General features: G+C 44.9%; 1 protein-coding gene across 5 annotated transcripts in view; it reads right to left on the reverse strand.

Annotated features, from left to right (window-relative positions):
• Positions 1-335: 335 nt before the first annotated feature.
• Positions 336-23,538, reverse strand: part of REPS2 (RALBP1 associated Eps domain containing 2) — a 286,422-nt gene continuing 263,219 nt past the window's right edge. For 4 of the 5 annotated variants that reach the window (XM_063953934.1, XM_063953933.1, XM_063953932.1 and 1 more), the window contains 2 exons: positions 16,779-16,884; positions 336-8,166 (listed from right to left, as the gene is read on the reverse strand). In XM_063953934.1, coding sequence (XP_063810004.1) covers positions 8,098-8,166; positions 16,779-16,884 — 175 coding nt within the window. In that variant the 3' untranslated portion in view covers positions 336-8,097. Of the gene's footprint in view, positions 8,167-16,778; positions 16,885-17,283; positions 17,771-23,538 lie in introns of those variants that run through there. The other variant, XR_010226433.1, reaches the window with a different exon arrangement.

Consider the following 23,538-nt stretch of genomic DNA (forward strand, 5'->3'; position numbering starts at 1 on the left):
CATGCCTTTTCCCTCCCAGAAAACCACATTTTGAATGGACAGCGTACCACGTGGGACGTTGCATGCTACACCTGTTTACCGATACTTTGCTATGAAGAGCGGGGTTGAACGGCATATACTGTAGCTCTTAACCTTCCAGCCCAATCGGAACAGCGGGATAGAGCCCATATCAGGAAGGTCCTGCCTAAATTGAGACATTTGGGAAGTATAACACAGTGATATGTTGTGTGAACCAGACTTTTTCTCTACTCTACTATTTATTCAAGACAAGGCTACAATTTTATGTAAACAAGAGTTTTTATTGGATATATAGATAAAACAAGAATACATGATATTTCAAAACTTGTGGAATATACATATATATGAGTGATTCTTTATCACAATATATAAATCTAAATTTCCCCATAGCCTATTTAAAGGCAATTTCAGGTGATTAGAAATGCTGCATGGAATTAAAGTATATATCCCATGTATGTCTCAACAAACAAATCGATATAGCAGAGAAAACTAATGTGATCATCTAAACCTGGAAACACTGGAAATTAAATTGTTCATTCAAGATATTGGGCGGTGTGTAATGAAGTCCCAGTTTGGTGGCCATGCGGGATGCCAGGTGAACTCGGACGTTTTTTTAAAGGGGCAATTGTGTACAAGGCATGGTTTAGCAACCCGCACGGCCACCAAACTCGGACTTCATTACATCCCGGCCTTAGTATTTGAGGATATGGTAATTTTACTAACATTCTATGGCATAAAAGTGTTTATAAAAATGTTAACACACAGGGGCATATGTACTAAGCCTTGTAGAGTGATAAAGTCGATGGAGATAAACTACCAACCAACCAGCTCCTGTCATTTTTTCAAACACAGTCTGTAACATGGCAGTTAGGAGCTGATTGGCTGGCGTTTTATCTCTCTCCAGGTTCTCTCTCTTGAAGGCTTAGTACATCTGACCCACATTGAGAGAATTTTGACAAATTGAAAATCTATGGACAACTACTTTACCCATATTGTAAAAAAGAACTAGAATCATACAGTATATATGGGATAAATAAATGATGCCATCTATTATCAAGGAGCCAACATACATTTAGAAGACTCAACAATATGTAGACAGTAGAGCTGATGCAGAATTGGACTTACACCAGTTTGCATAGTGTAAAATCTACACAATGGTTATGCACAGTCCCAGGAACAGGCTGCACACATATGGAGATTTGCATTAATCTGACACTTGCATCCACATACAACTGGAGAGAAGGGCTAACATTCCGCACAGTCATACTAAACAGATTCAAACTGGAGCAAAGACAAGTGCACAACTGTCAGTAGCCATATCAGTTGCGGATGCCTGAGGGCTGGTGCAACATATGCCAATGATGACAATTTACTGCTTCTGATTGGCTGATTCACTTATGCTTTTTTTGCAGTGCTGAAGCAGAGACCATGACTTTGTGTGCGCACAAGTCTATTGTGGTGTATTCATAAGGTTTTATTTTTTCATATTTGAATGAGTATTTCACTATCAAAACAAATGTATGGAAACAAGGGTGTAAGTGTATGGGAGACGCTGAGCGGAGACATATGCTACTGGTGTAGCCTTACATGCATCTTGAGTTACTACTCTTCAGAATGTGGCTGTAAATTCATGACATTTATGTGCTACATTTTTTTTATTTGTAGGGGAAATCACATTGAAAATATCCTTCCAACTCCACATCAGTCCCAGTCTGTCTGTGTCCATAGTTATTGGAGCAGAATCAAGTAAACTTTACTCTCCACAAACAGATACTTCTAAAGCTACATTTGCTAACATGAAATTTGGTTCTATATAAATTTACATTCAAATGCCTATCTTAGTTTCTTGGATGCAAAGAAACTATATTATGTGCACATTCTTTTAAAAAATACAATATGCATACATCTGGGAGCAACCATAATTGGAAGTGATCTCCAAACATGAATAGACAAGAGATAACAGAGCACCGGCAAGCTAACCGAGCAACAAATTAACATGCTAGCTAAGTCTGTAACTACATAAATATTCATTTACTGTATGAGAAACTTTTACTTCATTTCATGCTTTAGAATGTAATGCGTGCCACCTATTTTTCTATGGTTCAAGCATTTTGGTGACATCCTCTGTAGACTCACCATCATAATATGCTTACTGGCCTTGGTGGTAATGTATATTAAATAATAAATACTGAAGATGCCTACAAAAACCTGTAAATATGAATACATAGGGGCCTATTTAACAATAAATATTTGTGCAATATCCTATTAAGTATCCCAGGGATATATGTAAGGGGTCCTCCGTTTTTGACCAAAAAAAGTAGCTCCCACAGGTTTCTCAGGAATAAATATGCCCAGTCAGAATACAACACACATAGGAGGTATTGTCCAGTGTTGTTGATCAATACTAAATGACAGGGATATTTCCAGGGACAAAGTCTTTCAGAGACTGATATTTTAAACTTGGAATAATCACAGGAAACTAGGTATAGTCAGACTATATTCTCAGAGAGGCATGTTTTACCAGTTTGCTGTAAAGCATGTTTTTAGTGCCTGAGAATATTGTACAGTCCCATAGGCAAACACAGGGGGGGGTTTCCAGTTGCCATGGAAACTCCCCTACCCCACAGCCTTACCAGCGACCACTACAGTACATACGGAATGGAGCTGCTGTACATGCCCAGTGGCATCAGGTTTTCCTATCAAGTCTGCTGTGTATAAAATTCTAAGTGGCTAATTAATCATTAGGAAGGGCATCCCGGTGGTTCTGAACCAAGTTCTAACATTTTTGCCTTAAAATAGTGACTTTACCCAAATTTGCACCTGCTCAGAAGGTGGTGAAAAATGTGTGTGTTACATCCTTTGGAGAATTATCACGTGTTAACTTCACCTACAATTGTATTGGGTGATAACCACGTATCATGAAAAGTGAAAATTATTCACATGAAAATGGGTTATCATCTGCAATTGAATTCCTCCTTAATCAACTTGGAATTATCCTTATTTACAATAATTCAGTTTTATTTAGTCAGTGTTTAATAACTTAATAGCACTTTATAGTACAAAATGCCTTTATTTATAATTCATCCTTGATATATTTATCAGATACATTACATTTCATGGGATGCGTTTAGCATCCCGGCGGTGGGAATGGTGGTGGGCATGTGATCTACGCCATCATCCCGACACCACTCAGGATATCAGCTCTGGAACACCGTCAGCTTCAGCTGACATACCGAAGTTGAGTATCTGGGTACAAGTAAGGGCCCGGGAGGGGGGGGGGGGGGGGGGGGTCAAGGGTCAGACAATAGGGGTTAGTTAGCCATAGCCGCCACCCTCCAAGGGTTATCCACAGTCGCCACCCCAGCATACCCAAACCCATTTCATGCACACCGTGCAACTGCAATTTGTCACATTTCTAATCACTGACATTCATGTGGCAGCCTCGCTAATTGCAGCACATTCCCAAGTTACAGTACACCTTTACGGTATTGTCATCAGTTATGTGTAGAAAGTCCTATTTTCACTTTTCATTTTGCAAACTATATTGCAACAGCAAACATAAAAGCAACAACCCCCTCCCCTCTGCCCAACGCTAGATGGATGCAGCACATAATGGGATAATTCAAGCTGGAAATACGTTACTCCTAAGCATGTCGATGGAGCACCAACAGTGTGTCTGTATCCATTATTGGGGTAGAATCAATTGACATTTTATCTCAATAAAATTATACTTCTAAAAGATAAATTTGGTAATATTAAATTTAGTTCTATGCAAACTTACAATGAAATACCTATTCAAGTGTTATGTTAAAAAATATAATATGCATCCATGCCTGTATGGGAACAACCATAATTGGAATTGACTCTTAAAAGTCCAAACATGAAAGACAACTGATAACAGAGCAACTAGTACTTCTGCCTTGCCAGTTACATAGAGTTGGGCCCTCTGCCCATCACCCTTGGCATTGCTTGGCTCTCTCTAGCAGAAAAGGTAGGTGCAGCAGCTGTAAACCGGCTGCATCTGAGATAGATCCTTGTGCCACATACAACTATGCTGCTCTTTCTGTAGTATTGAGTCCTGGTACATGCGTGCATATATCTGTACTGTGTGTGCATGCACAGTCCAAAAGTTGAGACATACGATGTCACCCACTAGAAAACAATGGCAGTAGACACTGACACCTGCCTAGAAATTGTCAGACATCTCAATGCACATACATATAGATTACCTTTCTCAATTCAATTTATTACAGTATAATGGTGCAAATTGCTGCAGTGTCACAATTTACGCTTTAGTAAATACAATCGTGAGCTAAAACATAGTAATAACATGAGAAACATATCCTCCCATTCACAGCGATCCCCATATTTGGATAAGCAGCTGTGTGAACTCACCCCTGCGACAGTCTGTGTTGACCACCCCTATTACAGTGTACACAATATAGGGGACGCAGACGTAAGGTATGAATGCTGATGGATATACTGTCAGTGATGCCTGTTTGCTAGTGTATATGCAAGTTGGCACTGCATATATCCGTAAAATATATGTAGTAAGCCTAATTCTGTATGCAGATCTAGTGTGTCTCTTTTTGCTTGCATAGACAGACTTGGGGAGGGGAGAGGCATGCAGGACTGAGTGCATACAGTATATCATAGTCAGTAGCCATATCAAATGAGGATGGCCGAGGTCTGGTGCAAATATACAGTGCTGGAGGTAACAAATGACAGCACTATCTTCTGATTGGCTGACCTCTGAAGCATATAGGTGTTTTCTTCATCATTCATGCATATATTATATGATTGTGTTTGTTTTTTTTTGCTAATTCCATATGCATTCCCTACAGCTGGTATAATCTTCCTTCCACATCTATCTTCCTTCCTTCCACTATCAAAGCAAATGTTATCAAACTTATCCTGTGCTTATGATCTGGATGTGTGTAATACTCCTTTCACATCAAATTTATAACCCAGATTATTGCCGGGGTATCCCGCATCTAGGTTTAGTGTGAAAGTGTCTAGTTGTGTTGTGTTGCATGGGAATCCAACCATGGTAGCTACCAGAGTCAAACCCGGCACTGACCCAGGTAGCCTGCTTTGGCAATGCAAAAAGTATACAGAGAGATAGACCACCGGCGCTTGGAAATTATGTCAGAGAAGACCAGGCAAAAATTCGGGTCCAGTCTGCCGTGTGAATGCAGTTTCAAGCAGCAAGACATGGCTTGAAACCGTGTACAATAACCCAGACTGGACCTAGTTTTTTGGTATGAAATGGGTATAAGTGCACCTGGGTGTAAAGATGCCTGATGTTACCCTGACACATATGCTGCTGCGGCCTAAGCACACGGGGGTACGCACACTATTGTATGGGAGGCTTTTCGAGCTTGACCTGTCAATGCACATGTAGCCAGCTCAGCATCATCCCCAGATTGTATCATATGATATATTTACAGCAGCTTCAATGATGTGTATTGGTGGAATACTAGAAGCTGCCTATTCTGGATTGATGATTTCCACCTGAGGGATCCCAAACTGGAGACAAGTTATAATAAGACTTTATGCCCCAAGTGTTAATGTCATCTATTATCTAGAGATAAGTGATAGTTTTCTTTTTTAATAGCCAGCAGGCATCATTGTTTCTGATAGGCAGACATTTCCATAGACTCTCAGTCAAATGCCTTCTCTAGATATTTGCACAGGAATATCTGGAAATTGAAAAGGGAAGCAATATAATAAACATATTTATAATGATTACATTTATTGTTATTTTTTTATTAATAAATTGAAAATATCAATTATATTTCATACTAAAATATCAGTTTAGATTCTTTCATCACTTTTATCAGCTTACCTTAAAATATTAAAATATTTGGTTGCAATTTATTTTTGCTGCAGTCAGGACTTAGGGTTTCAGTTTTAGTGACTGATACTGTAAGTGCAGCCAAACCTCAAATGAAACAATATACTGAAATTGAACTGTTACTATAGGACAGATTTCTTACTTCTAAAAGAGATCTCTGCTCTACACACCTATACAAAACACTGGGCTGATCACCCGATAACAGCTGATTGGCCCAACAATTGAGTAGATAGTAGATGCAGGAGCGTTAGCCAATAAATGACATAATGTCCTCCTGCAATGGCCAGTTCAGAAGGTCCCACATTATGTGTAGTTTAATATTTTAGATGCCTGACCACCTGACCCCATAGAGGAGCCGAGACAGCCTCCCTCCCGCTTCACTGCTGCTGCTCAGTCACTGACTAATGCCCTATGGCCCTTGAATGTCAGCCGAAGCAACAGGATTCATACACGTGACCTTCCTGCAGCAGAGCACCGGTACCCAGCTGGTGAGTTTTAGGACTGGCATCGCTACAATATATACAATCCCTGACCTATTTCCAGCTCAGTGTGTATGGGGCTCACACTGATCAGATAAATACTTTAGGGACTGGAGCATTTAATACGATCAGCTGGGTGATTGGCAAGGTAGTAACCATGGCGCTCAGTGGTAGCATCTACCCTATGGGGGGTCATTCCGAGTTGTTCGCTCGCTAGCAGATTTTAGCAGCATTGCACACGCTAGGCCGCCGCCCTCTGGGAGTGTATCATAGCTTAGCAGAATTGCGAACGAAAGATTAGCAGAATTGCGAATAGAAAATTCTTAGCAGTTTCTGAGTAGCTCGAGACCTACTCCTACACTGCGATCAGCTCAGCCCGTTTCGTTCCTGGTTTGACGTCACAAACACGCCCTGCGTTCGGCCAGCCACTCCCCCGTTTTTCCAGACACTCCTGCGTTTTATCCTGGCACGCCTGCGTTTTTCCGCACACTCACAGAAAACGGTCAGTTTCTGCCCGGAAACACCCACTTCCTGTCAATCACACTCCGATCACAACGATGAAAATTCTTTGTTCGGACGTGAGTAAATCTACTAAGTTTTGTGCTAAAATACTTAGCGCATGCGCGCTGCGTACCATGCGCATGCGCATTTTTGCCTTAATCGCTCCGTTGCGAAAATCGGCAACGAGCGAACAATTCGGAATGACCCCCTATGTCCCATGCTAACTGTCTACCCCCTCAGCCTCACCCCTGTCTGACTGCCACTCTCAATTAGAATAAAAGCTCTCACAAGCAGGGCCCTCTTGTCTCATGTGCTGTTGTTCCCTTACTTATACTATCATCTACTTCTACTCCATACTCCTTACAACAGCACCTAACGCTTGGTTTCTGCCTCCTTGGTGCTTATGTGGGTGTTATGACCAGTGATGCAGCTATGTATATACCATGTACTTGTACTGCATTGTCATATACTGTACGTTACTGGTTTCTTGTGCTGATCATTTGTTCATGTACTTTAGGGGCTGCGGAACCTTTGTGGCATCATATAAATAAAGGAAAATGAATAATAAATTGACTAACACTTTTAGGACTTGGTAGCTGGCAGTGACTCTTGTCCACAGTAGAAGCTGGATTAATGCTTCATAGAAGATATTTTATATTTAAATTTGTACAATAAATGTATTAATTTCCATATGTTAGAAACCTTTCTTGTTGCTGATTACTTAATTCAAATCAGTGCTATTATCAGTACATGTAAAAACTTCTACAACATTGACGCAGTAAGAGTGTAAGGTGTAATTGATGATCTGTTCACAGAAACACAGGACATGGAGAAAGCAATACCAAAACAGACCTTGAGTGAAGGATCACGGCGAATCAGAAACATAAGTTCCCCAAAAGATGGAACAAAGACATTGGTCCCTGAATACATGAAGACATAAAAGAAGTGCAGGCTGCAATAGCCCTTCAGTGTAACATAGTAATGGAGAATGCTGCAATTCAAGATGAACGCCATCCACACATACTTTCTAGAGGTAAGGGACTTTCATTTAAAATAATAAATATTTTTTTGCTTCTTTGTAAAACAGATAAAAGGGAAAACAAACGACAGTATTTCATTCCAAACTCGACTGGCTTCAGCACCATGAATATCATAATATACCCAGGTTACTACACAGATGCGCTGTTAAATATCCTTGCATGGAGAGTATTGCTGTCACTTCTACCAGATGCCGGCCGAGGGTCATGACACAGTAAGAGGACGGTGTTGCTCCAGTTGAGTTTCCAAGGCAATCCTTTCCTGATGGACCTCCTGACAATGACAAGATAGAAGACAATCTCACTCTGTACAGGTGCATGTAGTTTTATTCTGGATTCCTACGTGGTGACCCATCTATTTTTACATCATATTTGCCTCAGTGAAACTGTAAGCGTTAGGAGATCTTAAGCCACTATTTAAAGGACCATGGCCCTCATTCCGAGTTGTTCGCTCGTTATTTTTCATTGCATCGCAGCGATTTTCCGCAAACTGCGCATGCGCAATGTTCGCACTGCGGCTGCGCCAAGTAAATTTGCTATGAAGTTTGGTATTTTACTCACGGCATTACGAGGTTTTTTTCTTCGTTCTGCTGATCGTTGCGTGATTGACAGGAAGTGGGTGTTTCTGGGCGGAAACTGGCCGTTTTATGGGAGTGTGTGAAAAAACGCTGCCGTTTCTGGGAAAAACGCGGGAGTGGCTGGAGAAACGGGGGAGTGTCTGGGCGAACGCTGGGTGTGTTTGTGACGTCAAATCAGGAACGAAAAGGACTGAACTGATCGCACTGGAAGAGTAAGTCTCGAGCTACTCAGAAACTGCAAAGTAAAATCATTTCGCAATATTGCGAATACTTTGTTCGCAATTCAGCTAAGCTAAGATTCACTCCCAGAGGGCAGCGGCTTAGCGTGTGCATTGCTGCGAAAAGCGGCTAGCGAGCGAACAACTCGGAATGAGGGCCCATGTACAAATAAGACAGAAGAGACTTGAATTAATAATTAGCTTATGGGCTTGTGCCAAATACATTTGGAACCTACACAGATGTACATGGTCCTCCATAGCAGTATTACACTGAATTATTTACCTAAACCTGGATAAACGTGGTCAGATAATTAGCCTGTCAGACCGGCATGCATTTTATCTGGCAGACCTATCAGATATCATGGACATACACTGTGAGGGGTTCACTACGATATGCCGGTGGTCAGGCTCCCGGCGACCAGCATACCGGCGCCGGGAGCCCGACCGCCGGCTTATCGACAGTGTGGTGAGCGCAAATGAGCCCCTTGCGGGCTCTCTGCGCTCACCACGCTACGGGCACGGTGACGCGCCACACTATTTTATTCTCCCTCCAGGGGGGTCGTGGACCCCCACGAGGGAGAATAAGTGTCGGTATGCCGGCTGTCGGGCTCCCGGCGCCGGTATGCTGGTCGCCGGGAGCCCGACCGCCGGCATACTGAAGACCACCCTACTGTGAGATATATCTGTGTTTGGCCAGATGATATCTAGGTTCCTACCCAGGGGTGAAGAAATTTCCCATCCTCCCCAGTGAAGGAACAGGTGAAATGTCTATCGTGCAGCCTCGGCAGGGCATACACTGCTAGATGCGGCAGACTTGACATTTCAAAATATCGCATTGTGCGAACACGATGGGCAATCTGGCATGTCTGACCGATCAATATTTTCAGATCAGTTGCGCACATACACAGTACAATTATCTGGTTGACCTGCAGAAATCAGACAGATGGGACAGATAATTGTATAATGTATGCCCAGCAAAAGGAATATCCTTAATATCAGCTCTCATTCAGTGAATGGGCCTCTATAGCACTCCACATGCTGACTAGATAATCACACAAATGACTGAGAAGGGCGGGGGGGGGGGGTCTGAGTCCGGACAATAACAATATATAGTCTAATGCCTATGGGTAATGCATTAACTCAAAGGGAAAATAAGAATTTACTTACCGATAATTCTATTTCTCGTAGTCCGTAGTGGATGCTGGGGACTCCGTCAGGACCATGGGGTTTAGCGGCTCCGCAGGAGACAGGGCACAATAATAAAAGCTTTAGGATCAGGTGGTGTGCACTGGCTCCTCCCCCTATGACCCTCCTCCAAGCCTCAGTTAGGATACTGTGCCCGGACGAGCGTGCATAATAAGGAAGGATATTGAATCCCGGGTAAGACTCATACCAGCCACACCAATCACACCGTACAACCTGTGATCTGAACCCAGTTAACAGTATGATAACAACGAAGGAGCCTCTGAAAAGATGGCTCACAACAAGAATAACCCGATTTTTGTAACAATAACTATGTACAAGTATTGCAGACAATCCGCACTTGGGATGGGCGCCCAGCATCCACTACGGACTACGAGAAATAGAATTATCGGTAAGTAAATTCTTATTTTCTCTAACGTCCTAAGTGGATGCTGGGGACTCCGTCAGGAACATGGGGATTATACCAAAGCTCCCAAACGGGCGGGAGAGTGCGGATGACTCTGCAGCACCGAATGAGAGAACTCCAGGTCCTCCTCAGTCAGGGTGTGCCCCTGACCAAGTAGCAGCTCGGCAAAGTTGTAAAGCCGAGACCCCTCGGGCAGCCGCCCAAGATGAGCCCACTTCCTTGTGGAATGGGCTTTTACTGATTTTGGCTGTGGCAAGCCTGCCACAGAATGTGCAAGCTGAATTGTACTACAAATCCAGCGAGCAATCGTCTGCTTAGAAGCAGGAACACCCATCTTGTTGGGTGCATACAGGCTAAACAGCGAGTCAGATTTTCTGACTCCAGTCGTCCTGGAAACATATATTTTCAGGGCCCTGACAACGTCAAGTAACTTGGAGTCCTCCAAGTCCCTAGTAGCCGCAGGTACCACAATAGGTTGGTTCATGTGAAAAACAGAAAACACCTTAAGGAGAAATTGAGGACGAGTCCTCAATTCTGCCCTGTCAGAATGAAAAATTAAGTAAGGGCTTTTATATGATAAAGCCGCCCATTCTGACACACGCCTGGCTGAAGCCAGGGCTAATAGAATCTTCACCTTCCATGTGAAATATTTTAATTCCACAGTGGTGAGTGGATCAAACCAATGTGACTTTAGGAAACTCAAAACAACATTGAGATCCCAAGGTGCCACTGGGGGCACAAAAGGAGGCTGTATATGCAGTACCCCTTTTACAAACGTCTGAACTTCAGGCACTGAAGCCAGTTCTTTTTGGAAGAAATTCGACAGGGTCGAAATTTGAACCTTAATGGACCCTAATTTTAGGCCCATAGACAGTCCTGTTTTCAGGAAATGTAGGAACGACCCAGTTGGAATTCCTCTGTAGGGACCTTCTTGGCCTCACACCACGCAACATATTTTCGCCAAATGCGGTGAAAATGTTTTTCGGTTACATCCTTCCTGGCTTCGACCAGGGTAGGGATGACTTCATCTGGAATGCCCTTTCAGGATCCGGCGTTCAACTGCCATGCCGTCAAACGCAGCCGCGGTAAGTCTTGGAACAGACAAGGCCCCTGCTGGAGCAGGTCCTTTCTTAAAGGTAGAGGCCACGGTTCTTCCGTGAGCATCTCTTGAAGTTCCGGGTACCAAGTCCTTCTTGACCCATCCGGAACCACGAGTATCGTTCTTACTCATCTCCTTCTTATGATTCTCAGTACTTTTGGTATGAGATGCATAGGAGGGAACACATACCCTGACTGGTACACCCACAGTGTTACCAGAGCGTCCACCGCTATTGCATGAGGGTCCCTTGACCTGGCGCAATATTTGTCTAGTTTTTTGTTCAGGCGGGACGCCATCATGTCCACCTTTGGTTTTTTCCAACGGTTTACAATCATGTGGAAAACTTCCCGCTGAAGTCCCCACTCTCCCGGGTGGAGGTTATGCCTGCTGAGGAAGTCTGCTTCCCAGTTTTCCACTCCCGGAATTAACACTGCTGAGAGTGTTATCACATGATTTTTCGCCCAGCGAAGAATCCTTGCAGTTTCTGCCATTTCCCTCCTGCTTCATGTGCCGCCCTGTCTGTTTACGTGGGCGACTGCCGTGATGTTGTCCCACTGGATCAATACCGGCTGACCTTGAAGCAGAGGTCTTGCTAAGCTTAGAGCCTTGTAAATTGCCCTTAGCTCCAGTATATTTATGTGGAGAGAAGTCTCCAGACTTGATCACACTCCCTGGAAATTTTTTCCTTGTGTGACTGCTCCCCAGCCACTCAGGCTGGCATCCGTGGTCACCAGGACCCAGTCCTGAATGTCGAATCTGCGGCCCTTTCATAGATGAGCACTCTGCAGCCACCGCAGAAGAAAACACCCTTGTCCTTGGAGACAGGGTTATCCGCTGATGCATCTGAAGATGCGATCCGGACCATTTTCCCAGCAGATTCCACTGAAAGGTTCTTGCGTGAAATCTACCGAATGGGATCGCTTTGTAAGAAACCACCATTTTTCACAGGACCCTTGTGCAATGATGCACTGATACTTTTCCTGGTTTTAGGAGGTTCCTGACTAGCTCGGATAACTCCCTGGCCTTCTTCTCCGGGAGAAAACATCCTTTTCTGGACTGTGTCCAGAATCATTCCTAGGAACATTAGACGTGTCGTCGGAAAAAGCTGCGATTTTGGAATATTTAGAATCCACTCGTGCTGTCGTAGAACTACTTGAGATAGTGCTACTCCGACCGCCAACTGTTCTCTGGACCTTGCCCTTATCAGGAAAGCGTCCATATTTCTTTTAGGAAGAATCATCATTTCGGCCATTACCATGGTAAAGACCCGGGGTGCCGTGGACAATCCAAACGGCAGCGTCTGAACTGATAGTGACAGTTCTGTACCACGAACCTGAGATACCCTTGGTGAGAAGGGCAAAATTTGGACATGTAGGTAAGCGTCCCTGATATCCAGTGACACCATATCGTCCTGGTTCGCTATCACTGCTCTGAGTGACTCCATCTTGATTTGAACCCTTGTATGTAATTGTTCAAATCTTTTAGATCTCACCGAGCCGTTTGGCTTCAGTACCACAATATAGTGTGGAATAATACCCCTTCCCTTGTTGTAGGAGGGGTACTTTGATTATCACCTGCTGGGAATACAGCCTGTGAATTTTTTCCCAATACTGCCTCCCTGTCGGAGGGAGACGTTGGTAAAGCAGACTTTAGGAACTTGTGAGGGGAAGACGTCTCGAATTTCCAATGTACACCTGGGATACTACGTGTAGGATCCAGGAGTCCACTTGCGAGTGAGCCCACTGCGTGCTGAAACTCTTGAGATGACCCCCCACCGCACCTGAGTCCGCTTGTATGGCCCCAGCGTCATGCTGCGGACTTGGCAGAAGCTGTGGAGGACTTCTGTTCCTGGGAATGGGCTGCCTGCTGCAGTCTTCTTCCCTTTCCTCTAACCCTGGGCAGATATGACTGGCCTTTTGCCCGCCTGCCTTTATGGGTACGAAAGGACTGAGACTGAAAAGACTGTGTCCTTTTCTGCTGAGATGTGACTTGGGGTAACAAAAGTGGATTTTCCAGCTGTTGCCATGGCCACCAGGTCCGATGGACCGCCCCTTTATACGGCAATACTTCCATGTGCCGTCTGGAATCTGCATCACCTGACCACTGTCATGTCTATAAACATCGTCTGGCAGATATGGACATCACATCTACTCTTGATGCCAGAATGCAAATATCCCTCTGCGCATCTCGCATATATAGAAATGCATCCTTAAAATGCTCTATAGTCAATAAAATATTGTTCCTGTCAAGGGTATCAATATTTTCAGTCAGGAAATCCGACCAAGCCCCCCCAGCGCTGCACATCCAGGCTGAGGCGATTGCTGGTCGTAGTATAACACCAGTATGTGTGTATATACTTTTTAGGATATTTTTCAGCTTCCTATCAGCTGGCTCTTTGAGGGCGGCCGTATCTGGAGACGGTAACGCCACTTGTTTTTATAAGCGTGTGAGCGCCTTATCCACCCTAAGGTGTGTTTCCCAACTCGCCCTCACTTCTGGCGGGAAAGGGTATACCTCCAATAATTTTCTATCGGAGGAAACCCACGTATCATCACACACTTTAATTTATCTGATTCAGGAAAAACTACAAGTAGATTATTCCCACCCTACATAATACCCTTATTTGTGGTACTTGTAGTATCAGAAATATGTAACACCTCCTTCATTGCCCTTAACATGTAACGTGTGGCCCTAAAGGAAAATACGTTTGTTTCTTCACCGTCGACACTGAAGTCAGTGTCCGTGTCTGTGTCGACCAACTGAGGTAAATGGGCGTTTTTACAAGCCCCTGACGGTGTCTGAGACGCCTGGACAGGTACTAATTTGTTTGCCGGCCGTCTCATGTCGTCAACCGACCTTGCATCGTGTTGACATTATCACGTAATTCCTAAATAAGCCATCCATTCCGGTGTCGACTCCCTAGAGAGTGACATCACCAATACAGGCAATTTGCTCCGCCTCCTCACCAACATCGTCCTCCTACATGTCGACACACACGTACCGACACACAGCACACACACAGGGAATGCTCTGATAGAGGACAGGACCCCACTAGCCCTTTGGGGAGACAGAGGGAGAGTTTGCCAGCACACACCAAAAACGCTATAATTATACAGGGACAACCCCTTATACAAGTGTTTTCCCTTATAGCATTTTCACATATGTAATCATATCGCCAAATAAGTGCCCCCCCTCTCTGTTTTAACCCTGTTTCTGTAGTGCAGTGCAGGGGAGAGCCTGGGGGCCTTCCTCACAGCAGAGCTGAGCAGGAAAATGGCGCCGTGTGCTGAGGAGAATAGGCCCCGCCCCCTAAAACGGCGGGCTCTTCTCCCGGAGTTTGTGAGATCTGGCAGGGGTTAAATACATCCATATAGCCTCAAGGGCTATAAGTGATGTATTTTAGCCATAAAAAAGGTATAATACATTGCTGCCCAGGGCGACCCCCCCAGCGCCCTGCACCCTCAGTGACCGCTGGTATGAAGTGTGCTGACAACAATGGCGCACAGCTGCAGTGCTGTGCGCTACCTTATGAAGACTGAAAGTCTTCTGCCGCCTGTTTCTGGACCTCTGGACCTCTTCAACTTCGGCATCTGCAAGGGGGGTCGGCGGCACGGCTCCGGGACGAACCCCAGGGTGAGACCTGTGTTCCGACTCCCTCTGGAGCTAATGGTGTCCAGTAGCCTAAGAAGCAAATCCATCCTGCACGCAGGTGAGTTTACTTCTCTCCCCTAAGTCCCTCGTAGCAGTGAGCCTGTTGCCAGCAGGACTCACTGAAAATAAAAAACCTAACTTAAACTTTTATTCTAAGCAGCTCAGGAGAGCCACCTAGATTGCACCCTTCTCGGCCGGGCACAAAAATCTAACTGAGGCTTGGAGGAGGGTCATAGGGGGAGGAGCCAGTGCACACCACCTGATCCTAAAGCTTTTATTATTGTGCCCTGTCTCCTGCGGAGCCGCTAAACCCCATGGTCCTGACGGAGTCCCCAGCATCCACTTAGGACGTTAGAGAAATGTAAGTGGCGGTTCCCAGATACCCACACTCCTACATAACACTACATAGCAGTGATACGAGTTGGCCAGGTCATTACTAAAATTCATTAATGTATCTAAACCTTTCAGGGTCAGTGTAAAATGTTGTAGAGCATTCCCTGACAGAGCATCCCAGAGTAATGTATAGCACAGTAGTCACCCGTTTTTCTCACCACATATTTGCACAGTAGCGTGAATTGCGCTAAGATCAGCAAATCTAAGCCTACTACATTGAGCCCCAGTATACTTCCTAGAGAGTGACCTCAGGAGTAGAGGACAACATCAGAGTATAGAGCCATCACCCAGTTCTGCAGTCTTGAAAAGTGTGGTTGAAATTCCAAAAACGTTGACGTACTGTATTCCCCATATGTGTCCCCTATGGCTCGCACATGTGCTGTCTAATTGCTGTGCATGCACAGTAGGACTTCCAGGTCATATACCCGGAGCTCCTCATATTGCAATGGACAATTCTAATCAGAATAGCTGTTTTGTGTAAATAATCGCAAATCTTCATGCATGCAGCATTAATAAACGCTGCTATGCATGCGGTAAGTGTATCGGATTCAAGATACGATGAATGATACATCACTCCCAAAATGTTTCTTAATTAACCTTTTACATTAGATGCCACTGTAATACCACACCACCTCATAGTATTCCCACAGCTTATGTATAGTTGTAAATAGTTTTAATGTTAGTACAGGTTGAGTATCCCATATCCAAATATCCGAAATACGGAATATTCCGAAATACGGACTTTTTTGAGCGAGAGTGAGATAGTGAAACTTTTGTTTTCTGATGGCTCAATGTACACAAACTTTGTTTAATACACACAGTTATTAAAAATATTGTATTAAATGACCTTCAGGCTGTGTGTATAAGGTGTATATGAAACATAAATGAATTGTGTGAATGTACACACACTTTGTTTAATGCACAAAGTTATAAAAAATATTGGCTAAAATTACCTTCAGGCTGTATGTATAAGGTGTATATGTAACATAAATGCATCCTGTGCTTATCTTTAGGTCCCATCGCCATGATATCTCATTATGGTATGCAATTATTCCAAAATACGGAAAAATCCGATATCCAAAATACCTCTGGTCCCAAGCATTTTGGATAAGGGATACTCAACCTGTAATACATTAGCTACAGTAATTACTGTGTTACTAATGATACTTGGAAACAGATATTCTGGTGACTTGTTACTTTATACGGCTAATGCTGGTGAGCGCGTGTCATGTACTGATTAAGCTTTTGTTTCTTCATTTTCTAGTAAGTGTTGCGCATGCGTAAGCCATACAAGCAGCGAGGTCTCCGGTTACAGGAGATTCTGAGCACACTGCTCACCTTTAGCTGTTGCTGAAGCTCGCTATTCAGTCTGGCCAGCACTGCATTAGCCTCCTTGTTTTTACGGATGGCTGTCTGGATATCTTTCTTCTGCTTGGAAGGCTGCCTGAAAAGAGGATAAAGTACATAGAGATAGATTCACTTGTGCCAAAAGACCACACACCCATCAATACATGTGTCATTAATTAGCCGACAATGCGTGGCCACATCCCCTAATCTGGTGCCAAACATGATGCCAATGCAGTCACGCAGTGAATGAAAGCAGTTCCCCCCCCCACCCAGGTTTTCATTGTGTTTGTATAAGATTCTATAAAGATAGCAAATGCTGTGCTCTGTAAATCAGATCATTATTTTATTCAACATTGTGTTAAAGGGAGAACATTACACTTATTGGGCATATAGTCAGCATGAGATCATTTCCTATAGAGTCTGAGCCCCAGCAATGCATCTGTCCTCTGACAGCAACAAGTCTTTTACATTTCTAATAATCTGTAATTATCCTCACCTTCGCTCAGTGTCCGGTTACAGTTCCTAAACCCAGATAGCGCCATGTGTCTCCTCGCTTTATTTAATGTACGTTCTACTCCATGAATTTGCTGAGTGTGAGGGATTTATTTGCAGTGCTTTTTAATGGTATTAATCACTGGGCTATGTGCCTGTGAGCACACAGGGTAACACAGGCTGCCTATGATGCACCATCTATTATTGTAAATATGCTTTGCACACATTCCGTGGAGCATTGCACACTGTAGCTATTGGCTGCTATAGTCTAAGGGATATAAACTCTGTGCGTTTCCTAGAACAGGGATAATCGGCAGTAATCAGGGTTTTTGTTCTCTGGATTAAACTACGTTACCAGCAGATGACGATGATGTGCTCCTGCAGTTCTGTCTATTGGAAAGTGCTGGTCAGCACATCCACCAGTGCCTGCAGATTGCAGAGTGGCTGGTCTGGCAGAGGATGGGAAAGGGTTACCAGGACACTCAGTTCTGCTGTGGTTGGGAAAAGTGAAAATCGTTCTGGTTTTCACACTTTAACAAAGGCACTGGCAGCTAAAACTAGAGGCATACATACTGTACAGTGCAGAAAAGTTACATGTAGAATCTTTAAATTCATTAATAAGATGGTCTTATTTTACTGTGGACCCTCCCTCATTCAGAAATGTGCATATTGTTGTAAAGTCAGAATCTGCAGGTCCAAAGTAAAATGGTCAAACTCTGCTTCAATCATGCTCACCCTTTTCTGTCACTGGGAATAACGGCCACAAACAGGCTGATCCCTGCTGACTGGCCTGAGCAAGAAATCTGTGCACAAATGTAGGCAGCCATATTAGTCAGATGCTTTGGCCAATTGGTCAGATCTCATAGGAACCTGTCAATGCACTTGGAAAATGATCAAACACACAGACAGACAATGATCATCTGCTGATTGCATAAAACAGGCCCAAACATCATACACTCAATCAGGGGCAGATTGGGATGGAAAACCAGCTTGGGAAATTTATGGAAGCAGCCCTAATGGGGTCAGGGTCTGTTGTGGTTGTGGACTCAGTTAAGGGGGCGGGTTTTCTCCTCATAGGTTCTGATTCTGAGTTGGGCTTCAGCCTGTGTGAGGAGAGCTGCAGGTACAAACTGAACCCCAGTATACTCCACAGCCATCCTGTTTGTCCTTACTACTTATACCCCCAGTTGTCACCTATGTCCCTGCTACCTCACAGCCCCCCAACTGTCATCTGTGTCCTTTCTACTACCTTCCAGCAGCCATGTGTCCTTTCTACTATACCCCAACTGTCATCAATGTCCCTGCTACTATCCCCAACTGTTATCGGTTTCCCTGCTACCACAGCCGTAGCTAGGGTTTCCGGAGCCCAGGGCAAGATGGAAAATGGCGCCCCCCCCCAAAAAAAAAAACACACACACACAAAAAGAAACATGTGTGCGCGCCCAAAAAAATGGGCGTGGCCACACACCAGAAGGGGTGTGGCCACTGAAAATGGCCCACAGTGCCAGTTACATTGCGCCACAGTGCCAGATACAATGCCCCACAGTGCCAGGTACATTGCCCCACAGTGCCAGATACATTGCCCCACAGTGCCAGATACATTGCCCCACAGTGCCAGATACATTGCCCCACAGTGCCAGATTCATTGCCCCACAGTGCCAGATAAATTGCCCCACTCAGTACCAGTTACATGCCCCACAGTGCCAGATACATGCCCCACAGTGCCAGATACATGCCCCACAGTGCCAGATACATGCCCCACAGTGCCAGGCCCCACTCAGTGCCAGTTACATGCCCCACAGTGCCAGTTACATTGCCCCACAGTGCCGGATACATGCCCCACAGTGCCAGTTACATTGCCCCACAGTGCCAGATACATGGCCCCACAGTGCCAGATACATGGCCCCACAGTGCCAGTTACATTGCCCCACAGTGCCAGTTACATTGCCCCACAGTGCCAGTTACATTGCCCCCAGTGCCAGTTACATGCCCCACAGTGCCAGTGACATGCCCCACAGTGCCAGTTACAAGCCCCACAGTGCCAGTTATATGCCCCACAGTGCCAGGCCCCACTCAGTGCCAGTTACATGCCCCACTGTGCAGCCGGCGCCCCCCCGGTCACTCACCGGACGCTGCTTGTGTCTATGTGAGGGGAGGAGAGCGCAGCGCCTCTCCTTCCCCTCACCGCTCCAGGTCTCCGGCGGCAGTCTGGCGCCGGTTCGCTAGCCAATCAGAGCTCGCGGACCGGCAGCCAATCAGGAGCCGGTCCGCAAGCTCTGATTGGCTAACGCCGGAGACCGGGCGGACACAGCAGCGCTGCTAGGGCTTCCAGCGGCGGTGAGGGGAGGGAGAGACGGTGCGCTCTCCTCCCCTCACATCTCGGGTTGACAGGGGCGAGTTGGGCATGATGCCCTGGCCGCCGGCGGCGCCCCCCTCTCCTGGGCCTGCCAAGGCGCCCAGGGCACGTGCCCCACTCGCCCTACCCTAGATACGCCTCTGCCTGCTACTACCCCACAGCTGTCATTAGTGTAACTGTGGCTATTGCTACTACCTCTTAGCTGTCATGTGTTCCTACTGCTACCCCAACCCACCTGTCGTGTTCCTACTCCTGCCAGTCTTCTGTGCCAACTAGCAATTATCCTGTGTCTCTACTACTACCCCCTCCCACCTGTCATGTGTCTCTAGTAAACTACCTACGCACCTATTATGTATCCCTACTACCAGGGTCATTGAGAGCTAAAATGGAGCCCGGGTAATAGGGGGGCATGGCCATCCATCTGGAAAAAAAAAAGAAAAATACTATGTGTGGCACCGCGTCCTCCCTCAAGCAGCTGACCCGAGCCCCTCTAACAATCCCGAGTGTGGTTATTCCCGGCCTACTGTCTGGATAGTGGTAACAGGTGACAATAATTAAAACATTTGTTGTTTGGATAAACCTGTTTTTTCTATTTTTAAAGTTCCAGGTCCCAACTTTGATTAATGTGAAGGTGTAAATGAAACTAACTCAAGTACATATATATAAATAAATGACGTGATGTTTTTGCTATCTCCAGCATGTATATTTTCTGGAGCATCTGCGTGAAAAGGCAATGAAATGGGCATACACTTTGACATATGGGGGTATATTTACTAAGCTCCCGATTTTGGCCGATTTTGTGTTTTTTGTTCAAAGTGTCATCTCGGGAATTTACTAAACTCAAATCTCGGCAGTGATGAGGGCATTCGTATTTTTTTGAAGGCAGAGAAAAAAAATACAAATGAATACACCATCGGTCAAACACGCCTGTTATTTTATACAACTCGGTAATTTACTAAAAATTCGTATTCACAATCACTGTCGGCAATAGCCAAACACTGCCGTGAAAAAGTACAAATCGTAAAAAAAAGCCTGCTTTTTTCCCCGTATTCTGATAGGCATGCATGGATCAGTGAGATCCGTGCATGTTTATCTGTGGGAAGGGCTATGAAAGAGTTAAAAATCCCCCAAAAAAATTGCGTGGGGTCTCCCCTCCTAAGCATAACCAGCCTCGGGCTCTTTGAGCCGGCCCTCGTTGTAAAAATACAGGGGAAAATTGACTGGGGTCCCCCCATATTTAAACAACCAGCACCGGGCTCTGCGCCTGGTCCTGGTGCAAAAAATACGGGGGACAAAAAACGTAGGGGTCCCCCGTATTTTTAACACCAGCACCGGGCTCCACTAGTCAGAGAGATAATGCCACAGCCGGGGGACACTTTTATATTGGTCCCTGCGGCCCTGGCATTAAATCACCAACTAGTCACCCCTGGCCGGGGTACCCTGGAGGAGTGGGGACCCCTTAAATCATGGGGTCCCCCCCCCCACCAGGTACCCAAGGGCCAGGGGTGAAGCCCGAGGCTGTCCCTACCATCCGTGGGCGGTGAATGGGAGGCTGATAGCCTTTTGTGTAAAAAAATAATATTGGGCCTAATTCTGAGTTGATCGCAGCAGCAAATTTGTTAGCAGTTGGGCAAAACCATGTGCACTGCAGGAGGGACAGATATAACATGTTCAGAGAGAGTTAGATTTGGGTGGAGTGTATTCAAACTTAAATCTAAATTGCAGTGTAAAAATAAAGCAGCCAGTATTTACCCTGCACAGAAACAAAATAACCCACCCAAATCTAACTCTTTCTGCAAATGTTATATCTGCCTCCCCTGCAGTGCACATGGTTTTGCCCAATTGCTAACAAGCTTGCTGCTGCGATCAACTCAGAATTACCACCATTGTTTTTTTGTAGCAGAACTACAAGTCCCAGCAAGCCTCCTCCGCAAGCCGGTACTTTGAGAACCACAAGCACCAGCATGCAGGGACAAAATGGGCCCGCTGGTACCTGTAGTTCTACTACAAAAAAATACCCAAATAAAAACACAACACAGACACCGTGACAGTACAAGTTTAATGTACATACATGCAAACTTACATACATACATACTTACCTATATTGACCCGAAGCACTCGGTCCCCTTGTCCAGTAGAATCCAGGGGTACCTGTAAATAAAATTATACTTACAAAGAATCCGTTGTAGATCGGTCCTCTTCTTAAAAGTTATAATCCAGGGACTTGGCAAAAAAAAAAAACGCTCACCCGAACCACGAACTGAAAGGGGATCTATGTTTACACATGGATCCCCTTTCCCCGAATGTCGGGACCCCCCTCCTGTCAAAGGGACAGGACCCCCCTCCAGTCCCTTCAGCCAATCAGGGAGCGCCACGTCATGGCACTCTCCTGATTGACTGTGCGCGTCTGCACTGTCAGTTAAGCGGAGCACTGTGGATATAATGTAGCTTAGCGCAGCTACATTATATCCAATGATGGGAACTTTGCGGTCTGCGGTAGACCGCAAGGTTAAGTGGGGTCACCCACAAGAGTATTTGGGTATTTTTTTTTGTAGTAGAACTACAGGTACCAGCGGGCCCATTTTCCCACCGCATGCTGGTACTTGTGGTTCTCCAAGTACCAGCTTGCGGGGGAGGCTTGCTGGGACTTGTAGTTCTGCTACAAAAAACCAATATTCTGTTTTTACACAAAAGGCTATCAGCCTCCCATCCACCGCCCACGGATAGGGGGAGGACAGCCCCGGGCTTCACCGCTGGCGCTTGGGTGCCTGGAGGGGGGACCCCTTGATTTAAGTTGATGATTTAATGCCAGGGGCCAATATAAAAGTGTCCCCCGGCCGGGATTCATTGTGTTTTGTCAGGCAGTGTTTTAATAATCACTCCCATAAAACACTGCCTGACATTACGAATGACATCGACATCGGAAAAAACAAAAATGCAGAATACGACAGCATAGTAAATGAGACGTAAAAAAAACAAAAAGTTGCAAATTCACACTACCGATGTCATTCGTGTTTAATCTCCCACCAAATCCCGACAAATACAAATCTTAGTAAATATACCCCATGGTTAGCAGGCAAGTAAGAACATTGTAGGCCCGCAGTTTTTGGCGTAATTCATGGAGTGTATGGGCAATAATCACTTTATTTAATTTTTACAATGTCTGAAATAGAAAAGTATTACTCACATATTTACTAACCAAGACCCAAGAACAGTACTGTGAGAAGATTACAAGACTTCCTATGGCTCTGATGGCTGAATACTGCTTAGTTATTAAGGGCTATAAAGCCCACACTGAAGAACAGACATCACATATAGCCATCCAAGAGTTATTATACACACTGAAGTGCCAATGTTGTGCATTATTTAAAATGTGTAAACAACCGAAGTAATAGTATACAGCAAATTTTCACTCTGGTGCCAGTGACAGACGGAGTTCCTTCTGGCAGTACTATTTGATAGCCTACATAGATCTCAATATTTATTGAAGTTTTCAGATTAGTCTAACACATCTTTTAAGCAGCAGCTATTTACTACAATGGTTAGCTAGATCCAGGAAATTTACTGATTTGTCCATATACATCTTGCCTCAATACGCCACACAGCGGGAGATGCCTGCCGTGAGTGAGCTGACAGGTATTATGCAAGTCCACTAGCGTTGGAAGAAAATGCATCTTAAGCTGGCCATACACCTAAAGATTTATTGTCAGATCTGGCTGGTTGGTATGAAAATCTGGTAATGGATGACAGCAAATGACAATTGACCATTTGTTCCTAAATGCCATAAAACCGATGAAAACAGTCGTCCAGACAAATTGGGTGAATCAAATGAATTTAACCAATTTGTCTGTTTGACCATTTTTGTATGTTTTTCCAGTGTTTGGGAGCAAATGGTCAATTGTC

This window comes from Pseudophryne corroboree, chromosome 2 (genome assembly GCF_028390025.1).
Source record: "Pseudophryne corroboree isolate aPseCor3 chromosome 2, aPseCor3.hap2, whole genome shotgun sequence".
NCBI lineage: Eukaryota > Metazoa > Chordata > Amphibia > Anura > Myobatrachidae > Pseudophryne > Pseudophryne corroboree.